A 26,784-nucleotide genomic window follows, 5' to 3' on the forward strand; every position below is an offset into this window, starting at 1 on the left:
GGGACAGAAAGGTGGCATGGGGCGGGTTGCACTTGCAGAGCTTGTTGGGCCTTGAGACCACTGCCTAGACCTGTCCCCCAATGGCCCCCAACTGGTCCCCCCCCAACCCCTGCACTTCCCAACCCCCCCATCCTCCCTCCTCTGCCAGGCTGCCCGCTTTCCTTACCCCCCCCCCACCACATAGGCGGGTGCTGCACCTGGCGCAGGGCACGCCATGCTGGCCCCATCAGCACTTGGCGCCTAGGGGGGAGTGACCGGAGAAGCAGCCGGCTAGATGGGAGGGGGAAGATTAACATTTGCAAACAAGCCTCCTTTGTGCTTTCTCCACTGCTGCCCCCCAGGCTTGGGAGGAGCGTCTGGTGACAGCCCCAAACCTACCTCAGTCCCCCTCCACCGCCCTCCTGGCGCCATGGCGACAACCCTTGACAAGGGTTGGGCTCTGGGGGTGTGAGCCCACCGCCTGGCTCAGTGTGTGCCTGGCCAGCTCCTGCGGGCAGCTTGCTTTACACACAAACTGCAAGCTCTGGCCCGGTTGTACAGCACCTGGCACAGGGCCCTGGGACTCCCAGCAACAAGTAAACGCTGGAACTGGGAAAGCAGCCCAGGGGGAGCATCTGCAGAGGTGAGGCAGGACACAGGCGAATGGGAGGACATGGTGCAATTGAACATTCAGGATGAATCTCAGAAGGCTCCTGAGTAGTGCTGGGGAAGGGGCTGCGCGGGGGAGGGGGGGGGGCTTAGCGAGCACAGAAGGGACACTCGTGCCTGTGGGGAGAGGGCCACGGAGGAGCCAGCCCTGCCTGGTGGGAGAGCTGGGAACCCGCTGAGCAGCAGGAAGGCTGATGTTAACGGCCAGCACCGTTCCGGTACCGCCCCTGCTGCCAGCGAAGCCAGCTCCGCCTGCCCCCCCTTGCAGAAGCTCCCTCGCCCAGCCCCGTGGACGGGGTGGATTCTCTAAAGGAAGGGGTGTCAGTCACAGATAAACTTTATTGGTGTAACTATACATTGCTATGCAGTAAAGTCAAACCTCACAGGGACTTAAACATGAAACTGGCCCCAGCTCCCTGCCCACCCGTGCAGGAGACTAGAGGCACAAGCTCTCGAAGCAGTGCAGGGGGACAGGCTCCCTGCTGAGAGGCCAGCTATGCACCACTTGGGCCAGTGAACATAGGGGCAAAGGCAGGAGCGGGAATGCCAGGTTCTCGGTAGCTGGGCTGGGATCTGGACCCATGGTTCCTGGCCAGGGCCCCATCTCAGCCATGGATACGGGTCACATTTGCCCAGACTGAGTAACGCTGTGGAGCCTGCTGTGCTCACCAGCCCTCTGCCCAGGCACGACTGCAGAGACACCCATGCAGGCCATGCTGAGCATATGGCAGGAGTCCAAGCTGCCCAGGCCTGGGCAGGGCGGGTGGCCTCCACCCTGATGACCAGCCATGGCACAGCTCAGAGGCAAGCACGACTGTCAATGAGCCCCCCGATGCTGCGAGCTCCAGCCAGAGCCTAGCCGGGGCTGCGGCACTCCAGCAGGGATGGTCAATGCACATGGGCTCCCTGCTCGAGGGCAGGCGGTTACAGCCGTGGCTCCCAGCGCTAGGGAGAGCAGCCTCCTTAGACTACAGGTGGGTAAAACAGGACGCTTTGACGCAAGGTTCCCTTCCCCATATCCTCCCCGGGCCAGCAAGGCCCCCAGGCACACTCTGCAGGCCCGAGGCAGATGGATCCTGCCAAGACAGCTCTTCCCAGCAGTGATGTACAGGCACCTGCTGGCCCTTAAAGCACTGAGCTGGGCAGATGCGATGAGCTGGCCTTGGAGCAAGTGCCCAGGGAGGATGTGTGAAGGGACAATGCCCCACAGCGAAGGGGAGGCTCTGGGGGCAGCCGGCAGCCCCCTTGGCTGGGCAGGCAGGTAGGCTTCCTCGCACAGTCCTCTAGCTGGAGGGAAAGCTATGGCTCAGCCCCAGCGCCCCAGCGCCGTTCCCGTGGCGGATTCCGGCAGCAAAGGGGGCTAGGTGATGAGTGAGCTCAGGTGGAGGAGGCTGGTGCATGGGCCAGCAGCAGAACCAGGGGCCGCTACAGCTCCCTCTGCAGGTCTGAGGCTGGCAGGGCACAGCTCCAGGGGAAAGCTCCCTGGCTGGCTGAGGTCTAGGGGCCCTGACTGTGCTGGGCTGGCCCCTCTCCACCTTGCCCCCGCTGCAGAGAAGCTCTGGCCCAGGCCCTCTGCCAGCACATCTCCACTAGGGGTTTGCAGCTATCCTGGTGCAACCTGCCAGGGCGGGTGAGGCCCGAGGAGCTGCAGGGAGCTGGGCCTGGTGCTGCTGCCGCCGTCTGCAGACACCATGCTAGTGCCAGCTCCCCCCAGTCCCTCCATGTGCTCCAGTGCCCATGAAAAGCAGGCTGCTCTGCACCCCAGTCCTGTTTTGGCCCTGGGACAGCGTATACTCAATCCTGGGGGCAGGGGGGAGCCTGGCATCGGGCCCAGCAGCCTGCACTAAGAGAGCCAGTGCTGGGGAACCAGCCAAGGGGGACAGAGGGGAGGATGCAGTTAAACCAGAGCATGAGTCAGAGTCAACAGGGCTGAGCTCCCAACACAAGCCCAGCCTACGAAAACAGGCTCTGCAGAAATCCTGGAGAGCGGAGCAGGCTCCCGGCAGCCACCCCTCCCCGGCCCATGCACGCTCTTGCCCAGCTGATGCCAAAAGTCATCTGTGGTTTAAAAACAAACAAACCAACCAATCAGCCCCGCTGGCCTCAGCTCGATCTCCCAGCCAGTTCGTTTGCACAGGAGAGCAGTGCTCAGCACGGGGCCGCAAGGCGCCTGCTACAGGCTTGGAAAAGAGCAAACTGAGTCCGTGAGGTGAGCGGGGGCCAAGCAACCCCCCCCAAAAACAGGGAGCAGGCGCGGGTCACCAACAGTTCTGAAAGAGGAGATCCAGGAGGCGAGGATGCCCTGCGCCCTGCCACTGCTCTGGCCGGACGGAGTTGGCTGGGTCGCCATCGGTAAAGGAAAGTGCCCGAGGAGCAGCCTGCCCTGCTTCAGAGCCAGCAGGAGCAGGACCAGTGCAGCCAGCAGATCAATTCCTACAGTGCATTGAAGCGTCTCACAGGCCCTGCGCAAGCGTCTGGCGAGCCGGAGCCCAGGCCGGCAGTGAGAGCGTGGCCTCTGCTGACCAATCACGCAGCACGTGTCTGGAGGGAACGGGCTCTGGGGCAGGACCTGCAGCTGGAGGACGTCTGCAGCCCAGAGGCACCAGCTGCTTTCCACATGCAGTGCTGTGGGGCAGGTGCTGGGGCACTCTGGAGCCCCCGGCGCCAAAGAGCAGAGCAGGGCTGCAGGCTCTGTGCATGGGGTAGTTCACACAATGGCCAGGGCTGGCCCATCCTCAATGCTGATGGACTGAAGACTGGAAGGCTGGCTCAGCAGGGCTGAGTACTTCTTGGAGCTCATCTGGACACTCACATGCAGATAACCTGCACCCTGCAAACAACACAGCTGTCACAGCTCTGCCCAGAGTCTGCCCAACATGCTTTGGGGGAACAAAGCTGGCTGCAGCTGAGCCGGGCACCCCGCCCCTGGCACACGCCAGCTGGGGCTCCACAGAGACTGGGCCAAGGCCCAGGCCCCGTGCTCCTAGTGCCCACCAGGGCTAGAAGCTCTGCTCCCATTACCCGTGACTCTCCAGCATGTCTGCGTGCAGTCACGCTTTGCGGGCAGGGGACAGCCAGGATCCCGCCCCGCTCAGCACGTCCCTGCCAGCCAAGCTCACACACCTGTCCTCGATATTGCTGCTTTCCTTGTCATAGGCATCCATGCTCCCCTCCTGGTCTTCTTCACCGAGCTCCATGTCCAGCTCATTCCCTGACTCTGAGCGAGGGTACGTGGACCCGCTGGAGACACAAAGGGCAGCAGTGAGCACCAGCCAGCTCCCCACAGCTAAGGCAGAGCCCCATCGGCACCAGTCTAAGGCACTGGCCTCCCGTTGGGAATCCTGCCTGCGCTGAGCAAGGGCTACCAATCTGGCCAACTCAACCCCCCAGCGGCCAGAGGGAGGAAGGGCTGGCTGCAGGGACCCTCCCTGTGGGAGGCCGAGTGCTCATGCCATTTGGCGAGGGAGGGTCAGGCTGCCAGGTGGACGGCTCCCCTCTCCCTGGAGGCCACGGCTCCCATCCAGTCAGTTTGGAAGTGAAGCCGTATGCTGCTGGCAGATCGAAGGGGCCTGGCTGCTCTGGGAGAGCCGTGCTTCCCTCTCGCTGGCTGGGGAGGGGAGCGAGGTTCAGCGTTCCCTCTAAGTTTTCCCACCCATGTGCAGAATGAATTTTGTTGTGTGCACCTATATGGAGGTGATGTGACACGACCCTGTGTGACACATCACCTCATATTGGTGCTCATAACAAAATTAATGTGGTGGGGGCGGGGCCGAGGGGTTCGGAGTGTGGGAGGGGGCTCAGGGCTGGGGCAGCGGGTTGGGGTGTGAGGGCTCCAGCTGGGGGTGCAGACTCTGGGGTGGGGCCGGGGATGAGGGGTTTGGGGTACAGGCTGCCCTAGGGCTATGACAGGGAGAGAGGACTCCCCCCAGCTCTCTCTCCCCATGGCAGCACCTGAGCTGGGGGGATGGGGGGGGCGCGCTGGGGGCACCTCTCCCTACCGTGGCTGCTCCGGGGCTGGGGACGTGGGATAGGTGCCCCTCCCCTGGCAGGTTGGGGGCCAGGCTAGGTAGGGGCCAGAGGAGGGGCGCCCCTCCCCCGGCAGGTCCCGGCTGGGTAGGTTCCCTGAGCGCCTCTGTGGCGCTTAATAGGGTGCTGCACGGCCACGCGGTTTACAGGGAACTTAGGCGGGGTGCAGCTCTAGCTCAGGGCACTGCTGGGGGCGCTGGGTCGAGGGGGCTCCCCCAGCAGGAGGCTCTGCTTTCAGACAGGTCACACTTCCCCGCGGTCCTGCAGCCTGACCTGATGGAGCGGCAGGTGAAGAAGACAATCCTCTTCAGCCTCTTATTGTAGAAGAAGTAGTTGAAGGACCAGAGGCTGCCCTCCTCGCCGAAGGGGTCTGAGTCCAGGTCCGGGTTGTAGCTGTGAAACCAACGGGGGAGGGGTGAGGATTGCTGCCTGGGCAAGAAGGGCTCCCAGCACCCAGACTCTCCCTCAGTCCGGGCACGCTGCTCACTCTGGCCTGACACAATGTGACAGAGCAGAACCGACCCTCGGCATCTGGTGGCCAGAGCACAGCACAAATGGTGATGACCCAGACGCCTCCCCAGCACAACCCACAAGGCAGGCGGGTGCCAGAATCAATGTTGTGCAGGGAGAAACTGAGGCAGACTGTTAGCCCACGGGCCAGCAGCCCCAGGCAGAGCCAGGCAGTCACTACCTCAGCAGCAAGCCCATGGTGTGCCCAGGGGGGTAAGGGGAAGGTATGGGATCATCCCTTTTAATTGGCCTTGGCAAAGGGACCCCTATAAGCAGGCCAGGCCAGAATCTGCCCAGCCCTGAGGAAGAGCCCCTGGTCTGTACTCCCCAGCGGCGCATGGCCTGGCTGCTCCGGGGCGTGGGGCTGCCCTACGCGGAGCGGGCAGGCAGAACAGACCTGTAGATGTCACACTCCGAGAGACAGATCTCCTCATCCACAGCATCCCACAAGTGAGGCTTCAGGGCTTTGAAGTCCTCCCGGACCGCTGAGAACAAGCTACAATTCACAGCATTCACCACCTGGAGGAGACCGAGACACACGGGAGTCAGGACCCTGCAGCTTTCCAGAGAGAAGCAGGAGCCCCTCCCCAGGGGCTCTGGGCTGTGTCCGCCATGCCTGGGACAGGGCCCAGCTCCTCTGCTCTGGGGAGGCCAGACGGGAGCGTCCAGAGAGTCCGGAAGGGTGGGTTTGGAACACTGGCCGGCCCCGAGGGCAGGGCCGAATTAACGCAGGGGCTTTGGGGGCTGCAGCCCAGGGCCTTGGGCTAAGGGGGGCCCCGCAAAAAATAAATCCATAATTATAGACAATTCAGTGGTCACCAACCTGTCGATCGCAATCGACTGGTGGATCCTGGAGCCTCTGCCAGTCGATCGTGATCTCCGGCCCGCTAAAAGTCCCGTGGCGCAGCAGGGCTCAGGCAGGCTGTCTGCCTGCATGCCATGGCCCCACGCCGCTCCCAGAAGTGTCTGGATGCTGGCACATCTCTGCAGCCCCTGGGGTGGGGGAGAGCTCCGTGTGCTGCCCCCGCAGCTCCCATTAGCTGGGAACTGGCCAACAGAAACTACACTGTCCCCCTCCCCACAGGGGTGTGCAGAGATGTGCCAGCAGCCAGCCGCTTCCAGGAGCGGCGTGGGGCCACGGCATGCAGGCAGACAGCCTGCCTGAGCCCTGCTACGCCACCGGCCAGGAGCCGCCTGTGGTAAGCGCCTCCCAGCCGGAGCCTGCACCTCGCACCACCTCCTGCACCCCAACCCCCCGCCCCAGGTCAGAATCCCCTCCTGCACCAAACTCCCTCCCCTCGCCCTCTTCTGCACCCCAACACTCTGCTCCAGCCTGGAGCCCCCTCCTGCACCCAAACTCCCTCCCAGAAAGAAACTAATACAACAGCTGTTCTGTTAGGCTATTTTGAATTAACTTAACTCTATTCTACATGATTTAAGACTGAAATGTAACCACAGAACATCTTTATGTTATAGCGAGAATAGACTTGATGCCATAATTGTGATCATTTTGTTTTAAATCAGGAAAGAGACTTGTATACAGGGGCCCCACAAAAGCTAACAGCCCCGGGCCCACAGGAGAGTTAATCCGGCCCTGGCCAAGGGCTCACTCCTCTGAGTGGGAAGGAGCCGTTGTTTCCCGTGGCACACGCCGGAAGCGATAAGCTAACAGCTTTGGCAAAGCCCTCACTAGTCACCCAGCCCTGTCCATGAAGGGGAAGCTGCTGCCAGGGTACTCCTGGGATGGGAGGAAAAACAGGAGTCTAACCTAGAACACGTGTGCGTGTGGAACAGATGCAGAGCAACGGGCACCCAGCGTTCGAGTCAGGGAAAACGTGGAGAGAAGCAGGAGAAATGCATTGTGGGGCAATAGAAGCAGAGGTGGGGGTGGTTGGACTGCCACAGGATCCCACAGGCATCAGTTCATGTGGTTCCCCTGAAGCTGTCTGGGAAGAGGGCACTGCCCCAGGCCGAGGAAGGAGGCCTCCCGCCAGCAGGCACGGCTCTGGGCACTCTCCTCTCAGTCAGGATGGAGCTCTGCCCACTCCTCAGCATGGTGTCTGGGGGGCTGGGCAGGGGAACCCCCAGTCTGGGTGGCTCCCAAAACGCTGGAAAATGCTCAAACCCAGCACTACCCAACACACACCAGATCCCCTCCCTCCCGCCCAAAACAACCCCACCACCGTGAAACAACCTAGCCCAGGCGGCACAGCCAGGGGAAGGCAAAACCTCACCCACAGGCACAGCGTCCCCCAAAGGAGAAGGGCCAGAGAGGCCATGGAGCCTGGCAGGAGTTGCTGATTTTACATGGGAAGTGCTCAGATTCTGCGGTGACGGGTAGAAGGACAGATCCCGACAGCCTGCAGGGGACGAGGGAGAACTTCGCTCCAGGGGCTGAGAGGGCAGAAGGGGAGGGTGTCTCACTGGGGGGTGGGTCTGGAGGTGGCAGAGCATCTCATGGGGAAGGGTCTGGCTGCAGCCCCTCTCGGAGCGGGTGGGCCTCCGAGATCTAAACCCCGCTGGCTGGATCCCTGGGGTCCCTCAGGACAGCGAGCTGGAGGGAGCCCCGTCTCAGCTGCTCTCAGAAGGGCCCTGCCAAACTTCCCGGAAAGGAGCACTCGGACCCCAGTCCCCAGGGGCAGCTGGCTCCCGCTCCGTACCCAGTTGAGGCTCGGCTCCCTGCTGAACTCATGGCCCTTGGCAGCGCTGAAGTCGTAGTCGGGCCGGAAGGACTCGTTGAGGGTAGCGATCAGGTAGAAGAGGGTCTTGCGGCTGCACTTGTCACTCAGTGGCCCCTCCTCGTCTCCACTCTGGCTTTTACTGAGCCTGCACACACAAGACAGCGAGGCAGGCAGCTTCTACCAGCTGCCCAGAGGCAACACACCGGAGGGAGGCCCCTGGCAGCCCCACCCCACACCCCGGGACAGGAATCCTGCGGAAACCAGCTTCAGCCCCAGGGATACTGCCAGAACCCAGCGAACAGACACCCCAGGATAGCACGCTGGCAGGGACACTTCCCAGTGGGGACGTGCCAGACGGCCCTAACCAAATGCACACACAGGTACAGGAGGGAATGCACGAGCACACCCACCTTAATCCAGGGGAAGCTAGAGTGCGCAGCTTGGCAGGACAGAGCCCCTCGCCTGCACAGAGGGCTGGCCTGGGAGATCCCAGTCCCAGCATGCACGGCTGCATCTCAGCCCCAGAGGCTCAGGAACAGAGAGCACTAACCCCAGGCTGCCTGTCCACACAGGGGTGAGGCCAACTGCAATGCATGGGGCATCCTGGGGCCACCAGCCCTCCCTCAGTGGGCTCTTGCCCCAGCCCATTGCTACCTCTTGTGTGGGGCCCCACTGAAGCATGCAGAGGTCCCTAGTAACTCCCCGCAGAAGTCCCGCGCTGCCCAGTGCCTGGCCCAGAGTGGAGGACTGACATACCTGCTGGGGCTGATCCCCGTGGTCTGAGGGGGTGACAGCGCTTCAAGAACATGTGGCTGGCCCTCCTGGCAGAACTGCTTAAACATGTGCTTGTCATCGCCCGCCATCTTACATGAGTAACTCTCGATCCTGCAGAGAGACAACACCGGGTGTGAGGCCCGCCAGGAAGCAGTGCAACAGGCCCCTGGGCCCATGCCTGCTCCTCAGAACAAGCATGACAAGCGAGAGGTGGAGGAGCAACACTGGGTGCCCAGCCCCAGCGCAGACAGAGATCACCGCTCACAACACCGGCATTGAGTGCTGAGAAGGGACAGGCCAACAGGAGCAGAGACATGTCCAGTACAGACACAGGGGTTTGGAAATCCCCAAGGCAGCTGTCCCAGCTCCGCCCAGAGCTACGGCGACTGCTTTTTCAGAGAGATGTAAATGTGAACCTCACAGCACCCTGCAGAACTGGCTGCTGGGGCCGGAACGTGCAGAGGGAGGGAGGAGTGGTGGGCCGAACAGGATCCAGCAAGCTTTCTCCACAAACTCTGACCAGGAACATGCCCACGAGCTGATCTAAGGAGCTCCTGTGTGCCCCTGCGCGCCCCCCCCCCCCCCCCCCCCCCCGGCTCCTGGCCTGCCTAGCCAAGGGTACAGAACGAGGGGCAGGAAACCCAGCTGATCACTGCAGCATCCGGATCAAAGTAGGGTTCTGCCCACACCAGGGAGTTCGCCTGCTGCCAGTAACCTTGTCAGAAAAGGGCTCCCCAGCCAGTGCTGGAAACGACTTGATGGCCACACTGCACCCAGGACTGAGCCACCCCGCGCACACCTCCCCCAACAGGCTCAGTCCCTCTGCACTGGCAGCTAGCCAGCGTTACCTCTGGTTCAGGGGCACGATGACTGACCAGCCATTGCCACTGACCCAGCAATTCCAGGTGCAACAGAGCAGACGCGCCGGGCAGGGCCCCCCTCCTGGGAGAGCTTGTGGGTCCCATTCCCCAGGTTCAGCTCAAGGGTGAATGAGTGGCAAGGAGGCATCGCACAGCTCCCTGTGCAGGGGACCTGGGCTCTGCTGAGCCCACCCACGTCTTCCCAGCAGGAAGGGATGCTTGGGGGATGCCTGGGGGAGGAGCACCGAGACACCCCTGGGAGACAGAGGAGGGGGCTGACCTGGCAGTGGCTCTAGCAGCAGCATGGGCATTTGGGGGCATTTGGTCGTGCTCCCTGGCCCAGCTGAGGCTGGAGCACTATGGAGGCAGCCAACTGCCCCAGGGCAAAGGGGAAGAGAAAGCGACCCCTGGTGACTGCCGAAGGCCTGATGGGCTCAGGAGGCTGCCAAGCCCCCTGGGGCAGGGGGAGCTGCTTTGTGGTGCCACACAGAAGAGGAGAATGGATTTGGAGCCCATTCTTCCTCCTGCGCCCCACCCCCACTCAAGAGAGGAATTAATAGGCCATGGTCAGTTCAGAAATCAGTCTCAGGCCAGGACTACACTGATAAAATTAGATCATCTTAGCGACATTGCTCCAGGCTGTGAAGTGTTTGTGCCCGGCATGCCATAGTTAGGTCAGGCTAACTCCTGGTCAGGACCTGGAGGAACTCTTCTATCGACCTAGCTACCACCTGTCAGAGGGGGATTAACTCCACTGAAGTGTTCGTGCCAGGGCATGGCAGGCACAGCTGCAGTGCCCTAACTGTGCCGTTATAGCAGCTGCCGCCATGTAGACATGGCCTCAGAGACATGCCGCTGCCAGGGCCCCAACACCAAGATCAGTCACAAGTCACATGTTCCTGGCCCTGACACGCCACTCCTTCCTGTTTGCCTTTCTATTGTGTGCGACAACAGGCTAGTAAGTTTCACTTCCGATTCTTGTCACTTCCTGGATGTGGTGTCTGGGCTCAAGCGGGGTGGGGGAAGGGTTGTTAGGCAGACAAGTCCACTGTCATATGTTCATGGACACATTTCTATAGCCCCCCCACCCCCCTGAAATCCTGGGCAGACCTCCCCCCGGCTCCCCTGTGAATGAGCTGCGGACATTGACAGCATCACTAGAGCAGGGTGACAAGGCCCCCGTAGTAACTGCAGCCTCCAGTCAGAAGTTACAGCCAGGCCCTGCCAGGGCTCTGAGACGCTGCCCAGGAGGTGAGCGTGAGCAGGAAGTGCGCTACTGGGACTTGCAGGCAGGATGCGAGATGGTTTGCAAACCCCGACTCTTAGACTGTGCCCTCAGTTAAACCAAATCCACGTGAACTAAGCCTTTCGGGAAGGGCAGGAGACCCAGCCCAGGGCGGGGCTTTCTCCCTCCCAACTCTGCAGCATGTGCTCCACCAGCAGCACGGACAGAGGCAGAGAAGAAAGACATGGTTCTGTCCCAGCTCCCATGGCCCCCACAATCGGCTGGAAAAGAATGCAATCACGCTTCCCGAAGGACAGCAGCAGCCTACACTAGAGGACACACAGTGCTGCTGGCCCCAGGGTCACACTGAAAAAGAAGTGGGGATTGGGGCACGTTCTGGGGAATATCTGCAGCACCCTCTCGACCACTCTGCCCTTCTCTGGCTGCTGTCAGCCAAGAACGCCAGCTCTTTGTGAAGTGCCCAAAAAGCCCAACACTAAGAGAGCATGTGGAGCGCACACACACACCCCATGCCTGGGCGAGCTGGGAAATGGATTCACTTCAGCCTTGTCTCTAGCAGCCAGCAAAAGTAGGAACTGACCAGGTTAAGCTAACGGGGTTTCGATGCCATTTAAAGTGCCCTAAGCACGCGTTAGGGTTCTGCAAGGTGCAGTTTCATTTCATTGGTGCATGCTCCAATACAGACACAGCCTGAGCCTGGGCTGGGGCCTCACGTGGGAGCAGCCCAGCCACAATCAGAAACAGACTGCGTGATGGGAGATTCCGAGCAAACCTACCCTGCCGGGCAATGCCAGCCAGCCCCACAGTCAGTCAGAGCTCGACGCCCAAACATCACGTTCCTGGCCAACTACGGGTTTCAAACAAAGCCCAAAACCTGGAAACTCCCCAAACGATCTCCTGAAGTTTGCTCAGCGCACCCCCGCGAGACTGGCTGGAGTCCTCCTCGGTCCAGAGAGAAAGGGAATCAAAGTCCACAGAGCGAACCAAGGTCAGGACGGGCAATCGAACCCAGGAGTCCTGACTCCTAGCTCTTTGCTTGAACCAGTGAGCAATCGATGGGGAAGCAATGCTAGCCTGCTAAACAGAGGGGCATGTCACTGTCAGACACCTGCTAGCTGTGGACGAGGGGCAGTCTCCTGCCCCCAAGCTGACCCCCTCGGGCACGCAGCATTGACCGGGGAAAAGCCCATACAGAGCTGTGGTCTGGCTGCTCCGTCCCAGCAGTCTACAACTGAGATGCCTACCAGCCTAGATGCCCTAGGCTGCTGTAAGGATGAGCCTCTGCTGGGCCCAAAGAACTGCCACCACCACCTCCTGTTCCACAACATCACTGTCCCAGCACAGGCCTTACACAGCTCATGCTCCACAGCTGACGGGGTGTGATGAGCACAGGCTGGTCCAGCCACTGTCTCAGCCTGGTCACACTTGTGCAGCTGGCCAAGAATGGAAGCCATTGGCTGACTGGCTCCATTCTTGCGGCTCAGAACATCCTGCCTGGAGAGCAGATGTCTCTTCACAGCACAGAGACGCCAGACACAGGGTAAGTGACTCTCTCCAGTGGGCGGAGCAACGCAAAGGGAGGAAGTGTGCAAGGCCAGTGAGAGCACAAGAACCAGAGCCTGGGAGCCCATGGGTGTGGGCCAATCCTGCCCTGCCTTCCCCACTCCCACAGCTAGATGGGGCTCAGAAAGGAGACACCCAGGGGCTAGAACACAGGTGCTCAGGCTGGCCTCAGCTGAGGACTCGCTGGCCGTTGGATCAGCTGGGTGGCCTTGGAGCACCTTCCAGCCACTCTCCCAGGCTAAGTGGAGAGGGGCCCAGCCAAGAGTCTCACATCACTGCTGTTTAAGACTCCTGTAAACACGCCTGGAGAGCAAGTGCGTTCCCAGCTTTCCTCCGACAGGAGCAGGACCTCCCAGGCAAACAGCAACACTTCAGCAGGCAGAGGTGCTAAGGACAGGGGAGCACAGCGGTAGCCTTTTGTTCCCACATCTGGGATCCCCCTAGATAGAGATGGAAGGCTCAGCCCAGAGGCACTGCGCCCTGCACTGCAGCATGCATGTAAGGTGGGGTTAGTGGTATCTGTGCACACAGCCTGACTCGCTTCCCACCCACTCCACCTGCCAAGCCATTTAGAACAGAAGCAATTCTGGTAGGTGGGACTGTCACTGGGAGCTGAGGTGACACTCCCTAGGGTGACTGCAGAGAGCCTGGAAGCAGACAGCGGAGCTGTGTGTGCCCTGAGACCCCAAAGCCCATGGCAGGTTGGAACTTCACAGACAGCTGGGCAGAGGCAAAGAGCAAAGGCCTGTAAGGTCTACGTAGTCCATTCCGCCCCCACACACACTAGCCGCAATTACCTGGACAGCACCCATTCGAAGCTCTCCCACTCACCCATGTCAGTACAGTGCCTAGTGCCTTGGTGACTCTAGCTTCAAGTGTTTCACCGGGGCTGCCCCTGGCGGGGGGCTGCTCCTCAGCTGAACAGATCTCACTGCCAGAGCTATCAAGCTTGTCTGGGCCCCCCTGGGGGGACTTTCTGCACCACAGGAAGGGCACGAAAAGAGGTGGCTCGAGTCCCTGGGGAAGCACAGTAGGAAGCTTTGACAACACTCACCTGCCAATGATGTGAGCATCTCCCGTCTCCACTGTCAGCTGAGAGTTTATTGCTTCAAAACTTGAGTTCTCTAACAGCTTCATTGTCCCACCTTCGGCTCCAGAGCAACTCCCAGTGCCACGGCTGCTGCAAAGCTGGTACTGCCTAGCACAGAGAGACAGGTTCCATCAGCTGCCCATCCCAAGAGCAGCACAGCAAGACTGCAGACAAGGCGAGAACGGCCCTGATTCCTAGTGAGCCCAGCCCCTGAAGCATGGAATGGGTTTGGCCAGTCTGGCATTGGGGTGATAAACCAGCACAAAGACAGGGAGGGGAGGGAGAGGTCAGGAGGCAGATGCCCTGCTAAGTGGGGAGAACAAGAACAGATCTCACATTGCTAGGAAGGAGCCAGGCAGCCTCCCAGGCTAATGCTATCGCACACTGCTGTATCCCACTCCCAGGTGACTGATGGACCATTCCCTGCAAAGGGCAAGCTGACCTGCAGCTCTCCACATCCACCCACACCACAGTGTGCCAACCTCATTCCTACCCCCTAGCAACGGGCTCCCTGCCAGCACCTAGAGCTTACACTCCACAAGGTGGGGAGGGCTATAAATTCCCCCTTTAGACCCTAAGGCCAGTTCTCCCACCCCAACCCACAGGAAGTCATTTCCTCTGGTTCAGCGAGAGTCTGTGCTCTGTGAAGCTACCTCTGAATCGCTCAGCAAGGGGGACCTGTTCCACCCAACACTCCAATATAAGAACGGCCAGACTGGGTCAGACCAAAGGTCCATCTAGCCCAGTATCCTGTCTTCTGGCAGTGGCCAATGCCAGGCGCCCCAGAGGGGATGAACAGAACAGGGAATTTCATGACAAGTTCTCCCTGTTTTAAAGCACCACGCTTCCACATAAAGGAGTTCCCTCCTCTCTGGAGCGAAAGGTCCTTTTATTATTCTCTATAGAGGCAACATTGCAGCTAAACAAATTCACCTCCATGCCCAACAGACCAACCCAAGTGACCGCTGGGCACAAACTGAGGACAATGCTTTCCTCATGGCTGAACCACCAGCTAACATTCCTGCCCAGGCCAGGTGCGCACCTGCTCCCAAGTACGTGCCCATCCCGCGCACAAAGGGCAGCTTCCTGGGCCTAGACACTGCCTGCACGAGGACCCTAAGGGAGAGGGTTCTCACAACCAGCCCTGCAAAGTCAGAGGCACAACGAACCCTCCCATGCTCACCCCCCCCCCCACCCAAAACCACCACAAAAGACTGAAGAAACAGATTTGAAGGAATCACTTTGCCAATCATGTGCTGCCCTGGCAGCCCCCACCCCCCATTCACCGTCTGCATCAGCAGCCTCCCTGGTGCCCCCAGTGGCTGTTCACACGCAAGAACATCCCCTTGTTCAGTCCCAAAAAGGGCCCCTGTATGCATCCACACTCTGCCTCAAAGAGTAGCCCCCCCCTCCCCCGCACCAACCCCTGATTCCCATACACCAGTGCTTTTCAAACTGCGGGTCACAGCCCAGTACTGAGGAATGTCAGGCACTGGGTCAGCACCGCCAACCAGGCCATTAAAAGTCCCATCGGCGGCGCTGCCTGGGTAAAGCAGGCTAGTCCCTACCTGTTCTGACACCGCGCTGTGCCCCGGAAGTGGCCAGCAGCAGGTCCAGCTCCTAGGCAGGGGGGCCACGGGGCTCTGCGTGCTGCCCCCACCCCAAGCACCAGCTCTGCACTCCCATTGGCTGGGAACCGGCCAATGGGAGGAGGTGTGCCTGTGAGCAAGAGCCACGCAGAGCTGCTTGCACATCTCCGCCTAGGAGCTGGACCTGCTGCTGGCTGCTTCCGGGGCGCAGTGCAGTCCGCGGTGCCAGGACAGGCAGGAAGCCTGCCTTAGCACCCCTGCTGCGCCACTGACCGGGAGCCGCCAGAGGTAAGCCCACGCCCCAATCCCCTGCCCCAGCCCCAGCCCTGAACTGCCCCCAAACCCAGAGCCCCCTCCTGCACCCGAAACCCCTCATCCCTGGCCCCAGCCCTGACCCCCTCCTACACCCCAAACTCCTCATCCCTGGCCCCAGCCCACAGCCCTGCCCCCCCCCACCCTGAACCCCTCATTCCCGGCCCCACCCCGCAGCCCTCACCCCCACACCCCAACCCTCTGCCCCAGCCCTGAGCCCCTCCCACATCCAAAACCCCTCATCCCCAGCTCTTTTGGGTTGCGGGCATCAACAATTTTCTTCAACTGGGTCACCAGAAAAAAAAGTTTGAAAACCACTGCCATACACCCAACTCCCCAACCTCCATCCATATGCACTCATCAGCACCTCCATCCCTGTCTCCAGCTTCTCCACACCCCCTGCAGCCACTTGGTGCCCATGAACCGCACTGCTGTCCATGCAGCACGCCCCCCTGCAGCTCTCCCATGCAGCCCCCAGATTCTCAGAGACCCAGACATCATGCCCCTATTTTCTCCACCCCCCACACCGGTGCACCCCACCCCTATTCCCCAACATGCACTCCGCTGCCCCACATGCACCCCCCCATGCATTGCCCCATCCATGCACCCTGCCCCCACTCCCAATACCCCACGCACCTCTCCATCCCCCTGCCGGTGCCCGGAGCAGTGGGAAGGGCAGTGGCCAGTCCCCACCCCCCCAGGGGTGTCTCCAATGGAGGCCCCCACCTCGCTGCCCCCACTGCAGCCCGTCCCCGTCCTGGCTCGGTCCCCTGTCTGGCTCCAGCTGGAACCAGCCAAAATGCTCCTGGAGGTGGCAGGGCAGCCCCAGCAAAGGGCCTTGGCTCCAGAATTCGCTCCCTATGGGGCCTTTAAGGACACATTCCTAAGCGCCTTTGGTTGAGATGGCAGCTGGAGAGGGCTCTGGGTCTCACTCCCCAGTGCTGCCAGACAGAGACCTATGTCCATCTAGGGCAGTCTCACCCCGGATGGGCTATGTCTGACGTACATGGACCTTGTTAGACTCAGCGAGGGGATCCCTAAAATCCCTGCTGGCTACTAAGGAGAAGTCCCTGCTCAAGAACCCCGTGCCCCACCCTCTCTCCAGCTGGGGCTGCTGCGCCATCCTGGCCTGTAACAGGACAGGTTGTAAACAAGCAGCAGCAGGGACATGCCAGGGCTTTCGGGAAGCAGTGTTCCCTTACAGGACTACTCTGGGAGGCACGGTCATGTCACTGCCCCAGACACAGAGAGTCAATCTGGTTTCAGATAGGAGTGGGGGAGATAAGCCCTTGCAGAAGCCTCCTTGGGAGCATGGAGGGGACTCAGGGCCAGCTGCTAACAGAAAGTCCATCCCAGGCTCCAGGGACAGAAGTGAGCAGCAGAGGACAAGCGCCAGGCTAGGGAACCCGCCCACCCAGCAAGGTCAAAGGGAGGTCAGCTGCCCGAGGCCTTCAGGCCCAGCCAGGCTGCGCCGTCCTGAGAGGACTGAGGCTGCTGGATGTTCTTTCCCGGCCATAACCCAGAGGGGATCACCACAGGCACATGCTGGGTGCACGGACATGCTGAGCAGCCATCTGAGCGGCAGCCTCAGCATTAGCCACACAACCCTGCGCCTGCTCCCCCAGACAGCCCCCGTGGAGCCTCAGTCCCGGGGACCCTGCGAGGAACAGCCAGCCTCCAGCCCCAGCATTACAGGGGGCCGCAGAGCACCAGGATTAGGGAAAGGCAACAGATGGCCTCAGTGCAGACACTCCAGGATGCAGCAAACACCCTACAGCTCCCTGCCCCACACCCAACTTGGGAGGCTGTTAGCTGCTGGGGCAGCCAGCGTTGATGGGAAACTCTCGCAGACTCCCCCTTACTGTGACAGCTGCTACCCACGCAGGGGCCAAGCCAGGGCGGAAAACAAAGTCCTCAGGAACCCCAATTCTTCCTCCTGACCCCTTGGATTCCCCCAGACCAGTCTCTTCAGACTCACGTGGGTGCAGACACCCCATCAGTCCCCGACAGGGGGAATCCTGCATTTCCCAGCAGTGCCTGGATCCGTCCTACCTAAACTCTTCCTAATGGTGCCAGTGGAGCTCGGGCCAGGAGAAGAAAGGAACGAGTCCCTGTGGAGGGGAGGGCAGACTTCCAGGTGGAGAGGAAGCTGCTAACTGAGCAGGAAGCACCAGAGCTCTAGTGACCACAAACATTCACACTGGTCTGGGACTAGTTTGGTCCCTGGCTCAACAGGGGCTGAAGCAGGAAAGGGAGCTCCCCATTGCTCAGCAGCACCATCTAGGGGAGAGTCACAAACAAACCAGGGCATATGCTACATCACGGTTCAGACTGCGGGAGCACCACCCCGACTGTCCATCCCCGGATCGGGGAGAGTCACACGGCACCTACAAACCTGATCTGGGACAGACCGCGAGAACGGCTCCTGCAGGGCAGGGAGGCAGCATCAGCCTGGACAAGAGCAGACTCCCCCTTACTGTGACAGCTGCTACCGCAGGGAACAACCATCAGGGGAAAAACCTAACAAATAGCGAGACTGTTGCAGGCGAGACGCCGCGGCCTCAAGGACGGAGAAGATACTCGGGTAACATTGCTACATTAGTGCACAGAGACCACAACCACGGTCAGAAGACAGGACATTGCGTTAGATGAACCATTGGTCTGACTCAGCACGGCCAGTGTCATGTCAGCCTTTCTGGCCACAGTGTCACACTGGGAGCTCCTGTTCAGCTGATTGTCCACCATCACCCCCAAATCCTTTTCAGAGTCGCTGTTTCCCAGGATCCAATTCCCCATCCTGTAAGCATGGCCTGCCGCCTTTGTTCCTAGATGCAGACCTTTACATTTAACCTATTAAATCACTTATTGTGTGCTTGCATCTAGCTTATCGAGTGAACCAGACTGCTCTGTGTCAGTGACCTGTCCTCTTCATGATTTACCACTCGACCAATTTTTGGGTCGTCTGCAAATCCTTCCAGGCCATTGATAAAAATGTTAAATAGCATGGGGCTAAAAAACATTCCCTTGAGGACCCCACTAGAAACAACCTGCTTGATGGCGATTCCCTGTTTACAATTACTTTCAGTTGGCCAGCCACTAATCTGTTTAATATGTGCCTTGTGAATTTTATATCATTCTGGGTTTTTTTCATCAGAACGTTGGGAGGTACCAAGTCAAACACCGGCTTAGAGAAGTCTAAGTATAGTACAATAACAATCTTATCTCATCAAAACAAGATATCAGGTTAGTCCGGTATCTATATAAGCCCATGTTCATTTGCATTAATTACATTACACTTCTTTAGGTCATTATTAATCAAGTCCACGTCAGCCGCTCCATTATCTTGCACAGGATCAATGTCAGGCTGACAGGCCTATCACCCTGGTCACACTGTTGGCCCAACATTAGCTTTCTTCCTACCCCTTGCTCCCGGTGCATACTTTTGGGGGCTCATGCTGCGAACAGCCGCCCTCAGTTGGGTTAAGGAACATGGTGCTTAACACGCCAGCAGACACCTGGGGCCCTGCTTACACTAACTCTCCAACCACTGACACCACATCCATGGCAGCAGTGGAAAGTCTAGCAAAAAAATCCTAATGCGCACACAGCCCCCATGCAAGTGAAAGCCAACCCTCCTCCCGACACACAGGAGGGGGAGGGGATCCCAGACTGATAAGCAAACAGCAGTGTAGGGCTTTTATAGCCTTGGGTGCAGAATAGCATCCCAAGGGTAGCTTGGGATAGCATCCTATGCTTGCCCCCTAGCCATGTTCTATTCTGAAAGCATTTGGTGGCTCATGCAATGGGATCGGCAGGGAAAGGATACACTTCCAAAAGACTTGCTAGTTTAGCCAGTCTCATGAAGCTACTGAGAGACATGGCATCACCACAGAGAGAAATCCTAGGTCATGACACTAACTTTATTCAAAAGGCCTTCGTTTCAGTCCTGGAGGTGTAGTTATACAAGATTGTATAGCTCCACAACACCAGGCAATGACGATCGAGCAGCAGAGTTCTGGACATTGGGACTTGAAGGAACATGGGCCTCACGTGACCATATCCGGTCTCCAACAGTGACCAGTATGCGTTGCTGCAGAAGACAGAGCAAGAACCCTGCCCAAGACAGTTAGGGAATAATCTGCACAAAGGTGAAATTTCTTCCTACCTCCTAAGTGGTGGCATATGCTCAGAAGAACAAGGCTTTAGAGCCCCCATTTTTTTCCACACCCATAGACTGCATTCAACTGCCCCATGGGCTGAATCTGGCCAACAGGCTGCACTTCAGCCATTCCCTGAGTTACCATAAACACAGTCATCCAAGCACAGAGGAACTGGGTTAGCATCTGGAAAGGCTGTATTGGCCAGGTGACAGAGCATCATGGAGACACTTTGGCTGTTAAGAGGAAATAAAACATGGGGTATCATTAAACAATTACAACCCATACTTGACAGGGACCAAATTCTGACAGAAAATTGTCCTGAACCTCCTCTTCTGGCCTTCAAACAACTACTCAACATCATCAGAAGCAAGCTCCCCGCAGACCAGGACACACTGATTCAAAGTGGAACCAGACCTGGCCAGAACAACCGATGCAAAACCTTCAGAGACTTCCACTGCTATGATGATCAACCTCCCTAGAACACACCTTTCAAGATCAATGGATCCTACACATGCCTATCACAACATGTGTGTACCTTATCCAGTGCACTAAGTGCCCCAACAACAACTGTGTGTGTGAAACCAGACAATCATGTTCTCGAATAAACTTGCATAGGAAAACGATAGAAAGACAAAAAACACCATATCACCCATGGGCGAACACTTCACGACATGATCACTCCATGTCTGACCTCTCAGTCCTTCTCCTCAATGGAAACCTGCACACCTTCCAAACACAAGCCTGGGATCTTAAATCCGTAACTCTGTTAGACAATAAAAATCATGGGCTGAAGAGAGACACAGGATTTATGGCTCATTACAACAACCTGTAATCCACTAACCTTCCTTTTTTTGTCCTCTGACTGCAACAGTAGCCAATGGTCTACTCCTTGAATGGTCTTTTACAACATGTGTAAACCCGTAGGTTTTCAGTTTAAACTGGTTCTTAATGAAAAATCCCAGATTTTATAAAAAATAATTATTATTTTTTCTGATTTTCACCCTACTTTTGTATCATTCAAAGACATAAAAATAACTTGTTTTATTAGGAAAATACATATATCTCATGCAATGTATTTTATTTCAATAATACATCAGTGTGTGTATATGCAAAACTGCCTATTGAAGTAAAGCTAGAAGATACAAACAAACACGCACGCTCTGAAGTGCGTGTGCATCTGAACATACTGATGAATCTCACACCCACCACGTGCACATTTCCAGCTATTAGCAGATAATGGCTTAAAGATCTGACATGCTAAAATGGAAACAAAAAAATCTGTAAAAAAAAGTTTCAGAACACAAGTATTCAAAAGTTAAAAAAAAAAAAAAAAAAAAAACCAAGAGAAAAGGACGAAGTGGAGTGTATGTGCTGCTAATGGTGTGGCCCAATTATTAAATTTAAATATTTATAGGCTAATAGTTATGCGTCTACAACAGTAATCTGTTTATTCAAATGAAAAGTTTTATTTGGGGATTAGAGATGTATTGTTTTCTTAAACTCAAGAGGTGGCATCAGTTTTGAGTTTTTGTTCTGCAGCAAACCACACTGAATTCCATTCAAAGCATTAATCTACTCAATACTTTTTCCCCCCGTACTTCCATCCACCAAAATAAACCTCAGTATTTACCAAGAAAAATTAATAGTTTTTTCCACCAATTTTCACCTGTTTTTGTTGTTGTAGTAATAAACACCAATAAATTCACGGGGAAAAATTAAATAAAATAAAAACTGAAAACAATGGACCCTAAATATGTGGTAACTACTTATGCTAAACAATATGATCTACTTTGTATTTAGCTGTGATGCTCCCAGAGTATCTTTTCTAGACCCGAAGAGCTCTGTGTAGCTAAAAAGCTAGTCTCTTTCACCAACAGAAAAAAAAATACTGCCTCATCCACCTTGTCTCTCTCACAGGAAGTAAGTGAGAGCAAGAAACTCTTCAGAATGTAAAATTTGAGAATGAGCAATTTGTGCCGAAGGCATAAGGAGACTAAAAATATTTGTAGGCAGAGTCCCAAAAGGAACCTTTGAGCTCTGGGCTCACTGCACAGACCAATTAGCCTCCAGCCACGGAGATATTTCACTGCTGACAATAAAGCATCCAGGGTGCAGTTGCCCCGCTTCCCACCTCAGCAAGGTCAGGAAGCCAGGCACGTAGCTGGCTGTAAATACGGTACCTGAAGACTTGTTTTAAGAACTAGTTTCTTTTTCTCGCTGGTCTTGGTAAATCCCTTCTCTGGAGAGCAGCTGTTCCCCAGCACCTCCTAAAGAACCTCAGCTTTCATTTCAAAGGATTAGAAGCCCAATCCTCAGCTCTCCTCCAGCAGCACAAAGCTGCCACCAGTGGAAGATTCCCCCAGTGTGGGGAAATCCTCAGTTGGTGCAGTCATCATAGCAATTCCTATGCCCATCTCCCAGCCCCTGTCCTGGGGAATGGGGGAGGCCAGGGCATCAGTCATGCCTAGTTTCAAGAACAGACCCTTCACAGATTAGAGCAGTCATGTCAGTTCCATTCTGCTGCTAGAGAAGTACTCCTGAGGCAAAAAGAGGCAAAATGCTACTGTCTCTCAGAGGAACAGTGACGATGTCCAGGCCAGAGGAACAGATGGGATTCCAGCAACCCTGCATTGAACTACGGGTGGTGTGGGGGGGACGGGGACTAGTGGGACTATGACCCACTTCCACAAGTTTCTGAAAGAGCCTCAGTTAATTTTGCCACTATGGAAAGACAGCTAAGAAAGTACCTCCCTCAGGCATTGAGGGAGATGGGGCTCCCTGCTATGAGAACCATTTATGTGTAGTAAACAAGGACAGAACAATCAGAAATGATCGAAAGAAGGAAACATTAAGAATTAATAGTTGGAAATGCTTCCCAAAAACGACCAATTAGGTAATGGAACAGGAAACTAATAAAGGTCACATGATCACTATCTTGCTACATGACTAGACATGTAGCTGATGCTAAGAAAAATGGTTCTACAGTGAGGCAGGAGTGAGACTCTAAGCTAAGAGAAATTCTACAGTCCAAATATCTACACCGTTCGACATGCTACGTTAGTGAAGCATTAAGGCTGAAAATCTCACATCTGAGTACTTGGTCAGCTTTGAGAGAGAAGGATCTTTTATGACCCCAGTAAGAGAGCAAGAAAGAGAAACAGTGTGAAACTGAAATCAAGTCACCTCTAATTCAAGCGTTTTGTTAAACTTTCCATGAAATATGAGTGAACATTTAATGTAGATCCATTTTTGGGAGCTGTAATCTCATTACTGCAGCATATATGGGACTTTGGAGAACAGACAGCCCAGAAGTCTGCAGTAGTTTTTTATCTCTGAGTACCAGGAGCATGTCATGGAGTTTGTACCCCCACGGAGTTACCAGACACCGAATACTAATGGAGAAAGAGTGGAAGGGGGTGAAGCAGGACCAATGCCTCTCATTCTGGGCAGATGGCAGCCAGAGCCATTGTCCAGACTGTGTGTTAGCAAAAGATACCATCTACTCGGACACCAAGAGATTCATGAGCAAACTCATGGGCAAAAGGGAAACAATGAAAGTTAACCCCATACCGGAATGGACAGAAGCCAAACCCTGATAAAGTCAGGTTAGCGAACAGCCCAACTGTGACTAGACAAGACCAGGAAAGGCAGAAAGCAAAGGGAACATGTAAGAGTTAGAGAATGGGTAAAGGCATAAATATCAGCCCAGTCTAGCCTTGACTTTTAGTCCATTCCTATCGCCTGACTCGTCTGACAGGAACTGCTCTTGTGGTTTCCCTGATACCAAAATGCACTATTTGGACTTCTTGCTTTTCAGTACAGCTGTTGCTCATCGGAGCAGGGACTCCTCCCTCTCCCACCTCCTGGACCCCTTTCACCCCAAATCTTCAGTTAGCTTGTCCAGAATCAGGAATAGCAGAAGGTGCCTCCAACTGCAAAACAGCTGATTCAGTTTCAGTGAGCAAAACTCTGGAGACTCCCAGGATAGGAACTCATAAGAACCTAAGAACTGCCCTATTTGGTCAGGCCAATGGCCCTTCTAGACCAGTATCCTGTCTCCAAGAGTAGTCAGCACCAGAGCATCAAGGGAAATTTACAGAACAGGGCAGTTGGAGATCCACCCAGTCTTCCCCTCCTGACTGGTAGTCGGAGATTATGGGTTGCCTGGAGCATGGGGTTGCAATCCTGACCATCTTGGCTAACAGCCGTTGCTGGCTCCATCCTCCACTAACTTTATCTAGATCTTTTTTAAACCAAGCAGTTAGACTTTTGGTCACCATAACATCCCATGGCAGTAAGTTCCACAGGTTAACTGTGCATTGTGTGAAAAAAATAATTCCTCGTTTATATTAAACCTACTGCCTATTAATTTCATCAGTTGACTGCTGGTTTTTGTCTTGTGGGAGAGAGTAAATAACACTTCTCTATTCACTTTTTCCACACCACATACGATTCCCCCCGCTCCCCTCGCTTTAGTCATCTGTTTTCTAAGATGAACAGCACTAATCTTTTTAGTCTCTCCTCATATGGAAGCTGTTCCATACCCTTAATAATTTTTGTTTTCCTTCTTTTAACCCTTTCCGAGATGAGGTCTGATGCCTAATAATTCTGTTCTTTACTATAGTTTCTACCAATTTGCCTGGTATTGACATTGGGCTTACCAGCCTGCAAGTGGCAAAAACCACTGCTGAAGCCCTTTTTAAAAATTGGCATTACATTTGCTACCTTCCAGTCATCTGGTACAGAAGCTTGTTTCAGAGATAGGTGACATACTACAGTGAGTAGTTCTGTAATTTCAAATGTGAGTTTCTTCAGAACTCTTGGGCAAATACTATCTGGTCCTGAAGACTTATTATTAAGGATGCGAGTGTGTCGTGGATGTCATGGATTCCGTGACCTCCATGACTTCTGCACCGGCCACTGCTGGGGCAGTCTCAGGCCACCGCACCCTCCCCAGCAGCAGGAGGAATTTGAGTAGGGGGCTCAGGGCTGGAGGTTGGGGCGTGGGATGGGATGAGGGCTCTGGGCAGCACTTACCTTTGAGGGGCTCCCCAGAAGCAGCAACATCCTTCAGCTCCTAGGGGGAGGCATGGCCAAGGAGCTCTGTGACTGTCTCCGCGTGGCCGCAGTTCCCAGCCAATGGGAGCTGCGGAGCCAGTAGTCGGGGAGGAGGCAGCACGCAGAGCTGCGTGGCCATGCCTCTGCCTAGGAAATGAGGGATGTTGCCGCTTCCATTTGCCACCGCCCGCCCCCGCCCCCCAAAAAAACACCAGTGTGGGTCACAGGCCACCACCCATGCCCAGCACAGGTCCTGTCTCTACCCCCCCCCACAGCCACCCCCCTTTCCCCGAGCAACTGTGTTGCTCCCCTCCCCCAGTCCACCCCCCTCCCCTGAGAACCCCCAGGCTGCCCCCCTCCCCAAGATTTAGTCAGGGGTATATAGTACAAGTCATGGAAAGGTCACGGGCCGTGAATTTTTGTTTACTGCCCGTGACCTGTCCATAACTTTTATTAAAAATACCCGTGACTAAAACTTATTACTGTCTAATTTAACAACCAGGCAATGAACTCAATCAACCAGGGATAGCTCTGAGCCAACAGTGTCATAAAATATACCATATACCTTACATGTGACTAAGCCTAATTACAGGCACTGCCCATCCAGGTATTTGTCCCAGACATGCCTTAGGTGTCTTTATTGGTAGTAAATGAAGGATTGCTCTGCCCACGGTAACAGAAGTGGCGACCTAACAAGAATGTTGCCCAACCTCAATACCTGTTGGGGAGAAGCAGATGTCAGAAGAAATTGGTTTTGGTAGCTGATGTAACAGGTACCCTGTCTCCCTAGATGCAAGAGCCTTAGCTTACCAAAAGACAGAGAGCACTTCCTTGGGACAGGAGACTGGCAGGGATGCTGAGGCAGCATTTAGGCTGGAAGAATACTTTTCTCCGGTCATCTAAGATTTCTGAGGCATGCAATACTTTGTAGCTGAACTTTAGAGCCTGCCTATCTAGCCATATAGATAGGAAATCAGCTAGCATGGTGATAGGGCCACATAAATACCCAACAACGCTTCACTTAGTATCTGAATAAGCAAGTGTAGCTAGTACCTATCCTTGAATGTATGTTTTTCCTCTCTCTGTCACTTACCAATAAAACCTACTCTTGAGACAAGTGGAATTGGTCCGTGGATACTGTCAATGGGGGCAGTCGCCGTGGGCAATGCTGAGATACTGACCTCAAGGATGGTACAATCCAGAGTGAGTGCAAATGTCACTGCACGGTGGCAGGCAAGGGGCGTGAGACCTCTCATCCCAACAGCGCCACAAGAGCCAGCACGGCAGCCCTGTTTGAGGCACACCTCCAAGCAGGCACCCCCCATAGCAGCCCCATAACTCCCAGCATGCAATGCTCCATCCCACCCTAGAACCCTCACACCCACCCACACCAGGAGCTCCCAGCTGCATGCTGGCTCCACCCCAGAATACAGCGCAGCTCCCACCATGCAACGCTCCAGCCCCCTCCCTACAGGGGTGCAGCCCCAGGGGACCACAGCTCCCAGCATGCACCACGCCGTGAGGCCCTGGAACGCGCCCATGGCGGGGGGCGGGGGGGAGGATGCACCTGCCAGCCCGCAATGCGTCACCGGGGCCTGTGGCCCACTGATAAGACTACAACTCCCAGCATGCAAAGCGCCGCTTTGGGCCGGGCCGCTTCCGCCCGCCCTGTCCCGTGTGGCGCATTGCAGCCTGGGAGTTGTAGTCCTCGGGCTCCCGCGGCTTTGAGGGGCCGGGCAAGGACCTACTCGCGTCTCCCTGGCTCAGTCCCGGCCGGTCTCCCCGCGGCGGCGGCTCCCTCACTCCCTGGGCGCCTGTAAGCGGCACAGCGGGCGGGGAAAGCTCGAGCAGGGCGCCTCCGCCTCGGCCGCCGTCCGACTCCTCGCCGCGGCCCGCCAGGCCTCCGCCCGCCTCGACATGTCCCCGGCTCACCGGGGCGGAGCGACTGACCGACAGAGCCCGCACTCCCCTGGCTAGCGGCGGCCCCCGACCCGTCTCCTCAGGCGCCGGACGACAACAAGAGCCCCGCCCCCCGAGCCGCGATTGACCCGCTGCCCCTCTCGGTCCGCCCATTCCTATTGGAGGAGAGACAGGCCAATCACCGCACTCATATCCCCGCATTGGCTAGAACGGATGCAAATCAAACACACAGACCCGCCTACCGACGGGAGAGAGCCTGCCTCTGATAGGCTGCGGCTTCCCAGGCCCTGGTTGGCTGCCTGGGACAAAGCCGGAGCCGCTGTCAGTCAAGTGCGGGTGGCCTCGAC

At 56.4% G+C, this 26,784-nt stretch overlaps 1 protein-coding gene across 2 annotated transcripts; it reads right to left on the reverse strand.

Moving 5' to 3' along the window:
* Nucleotides 1–1,127: 1,127 nt before the first annotated feature.
* Nucleotides 1,128–26,523, reverse strand: MAF1 (MAF1 homolog, negative regulator of RNA polymerase III). 2 transcript variants are annotated; one of them, XM_024209470.3, is made up of 8 exons: nt 26,266–26,523; nt 13,363–13,506; nt 8,622–8,750; nt 7,845–8,010; nt 5,582–5,703; nt 4,948–5,067; nt 3,772–3,888; nt 1,128–3,478 (listed from the first exon to the last, which is right to left on the reverse strand). In XM_024209470.3, the coding sequence occupies exons 2-8, from the start codon at nt 13,443–13,445 to the stop codon at nt 3,457–3,459; spliced, it is 759 nt and encodes a 252-aa protein (XP_024065238.1). In that variant the 5' UTR covers nt 13,446–13,506; nt 26,266–26,523; the 3' UTR covers nt 1,128–3,456. The 2 variants fall into 2 exon arrangements, with proteins under 2 accessions (XP_024065238.1, XP_024065239.1); XM_024209471.3 differs by having other exon boundaries at nt 26,468–26,520.
* Nucleotides 26,524–26,784: the final 261 nt, after the last annotated feature.

Source organism: Terrapene carolina, unplaced genomic scaffold (assembly GCF_002925995.2).
Source record: "Terrapene carolina triunguis isolate 2854851 unplaced genomic scaffold, T_m_triunguis-2.0 Scaffold58, whole genome shotgun sequence".
In the NCBI taxonomy this organism is placed as follows: Eukaryota; Metazoa; Chordata; order Testudines; family Emydidae; genus Terrapene; species Terrapene triunguis.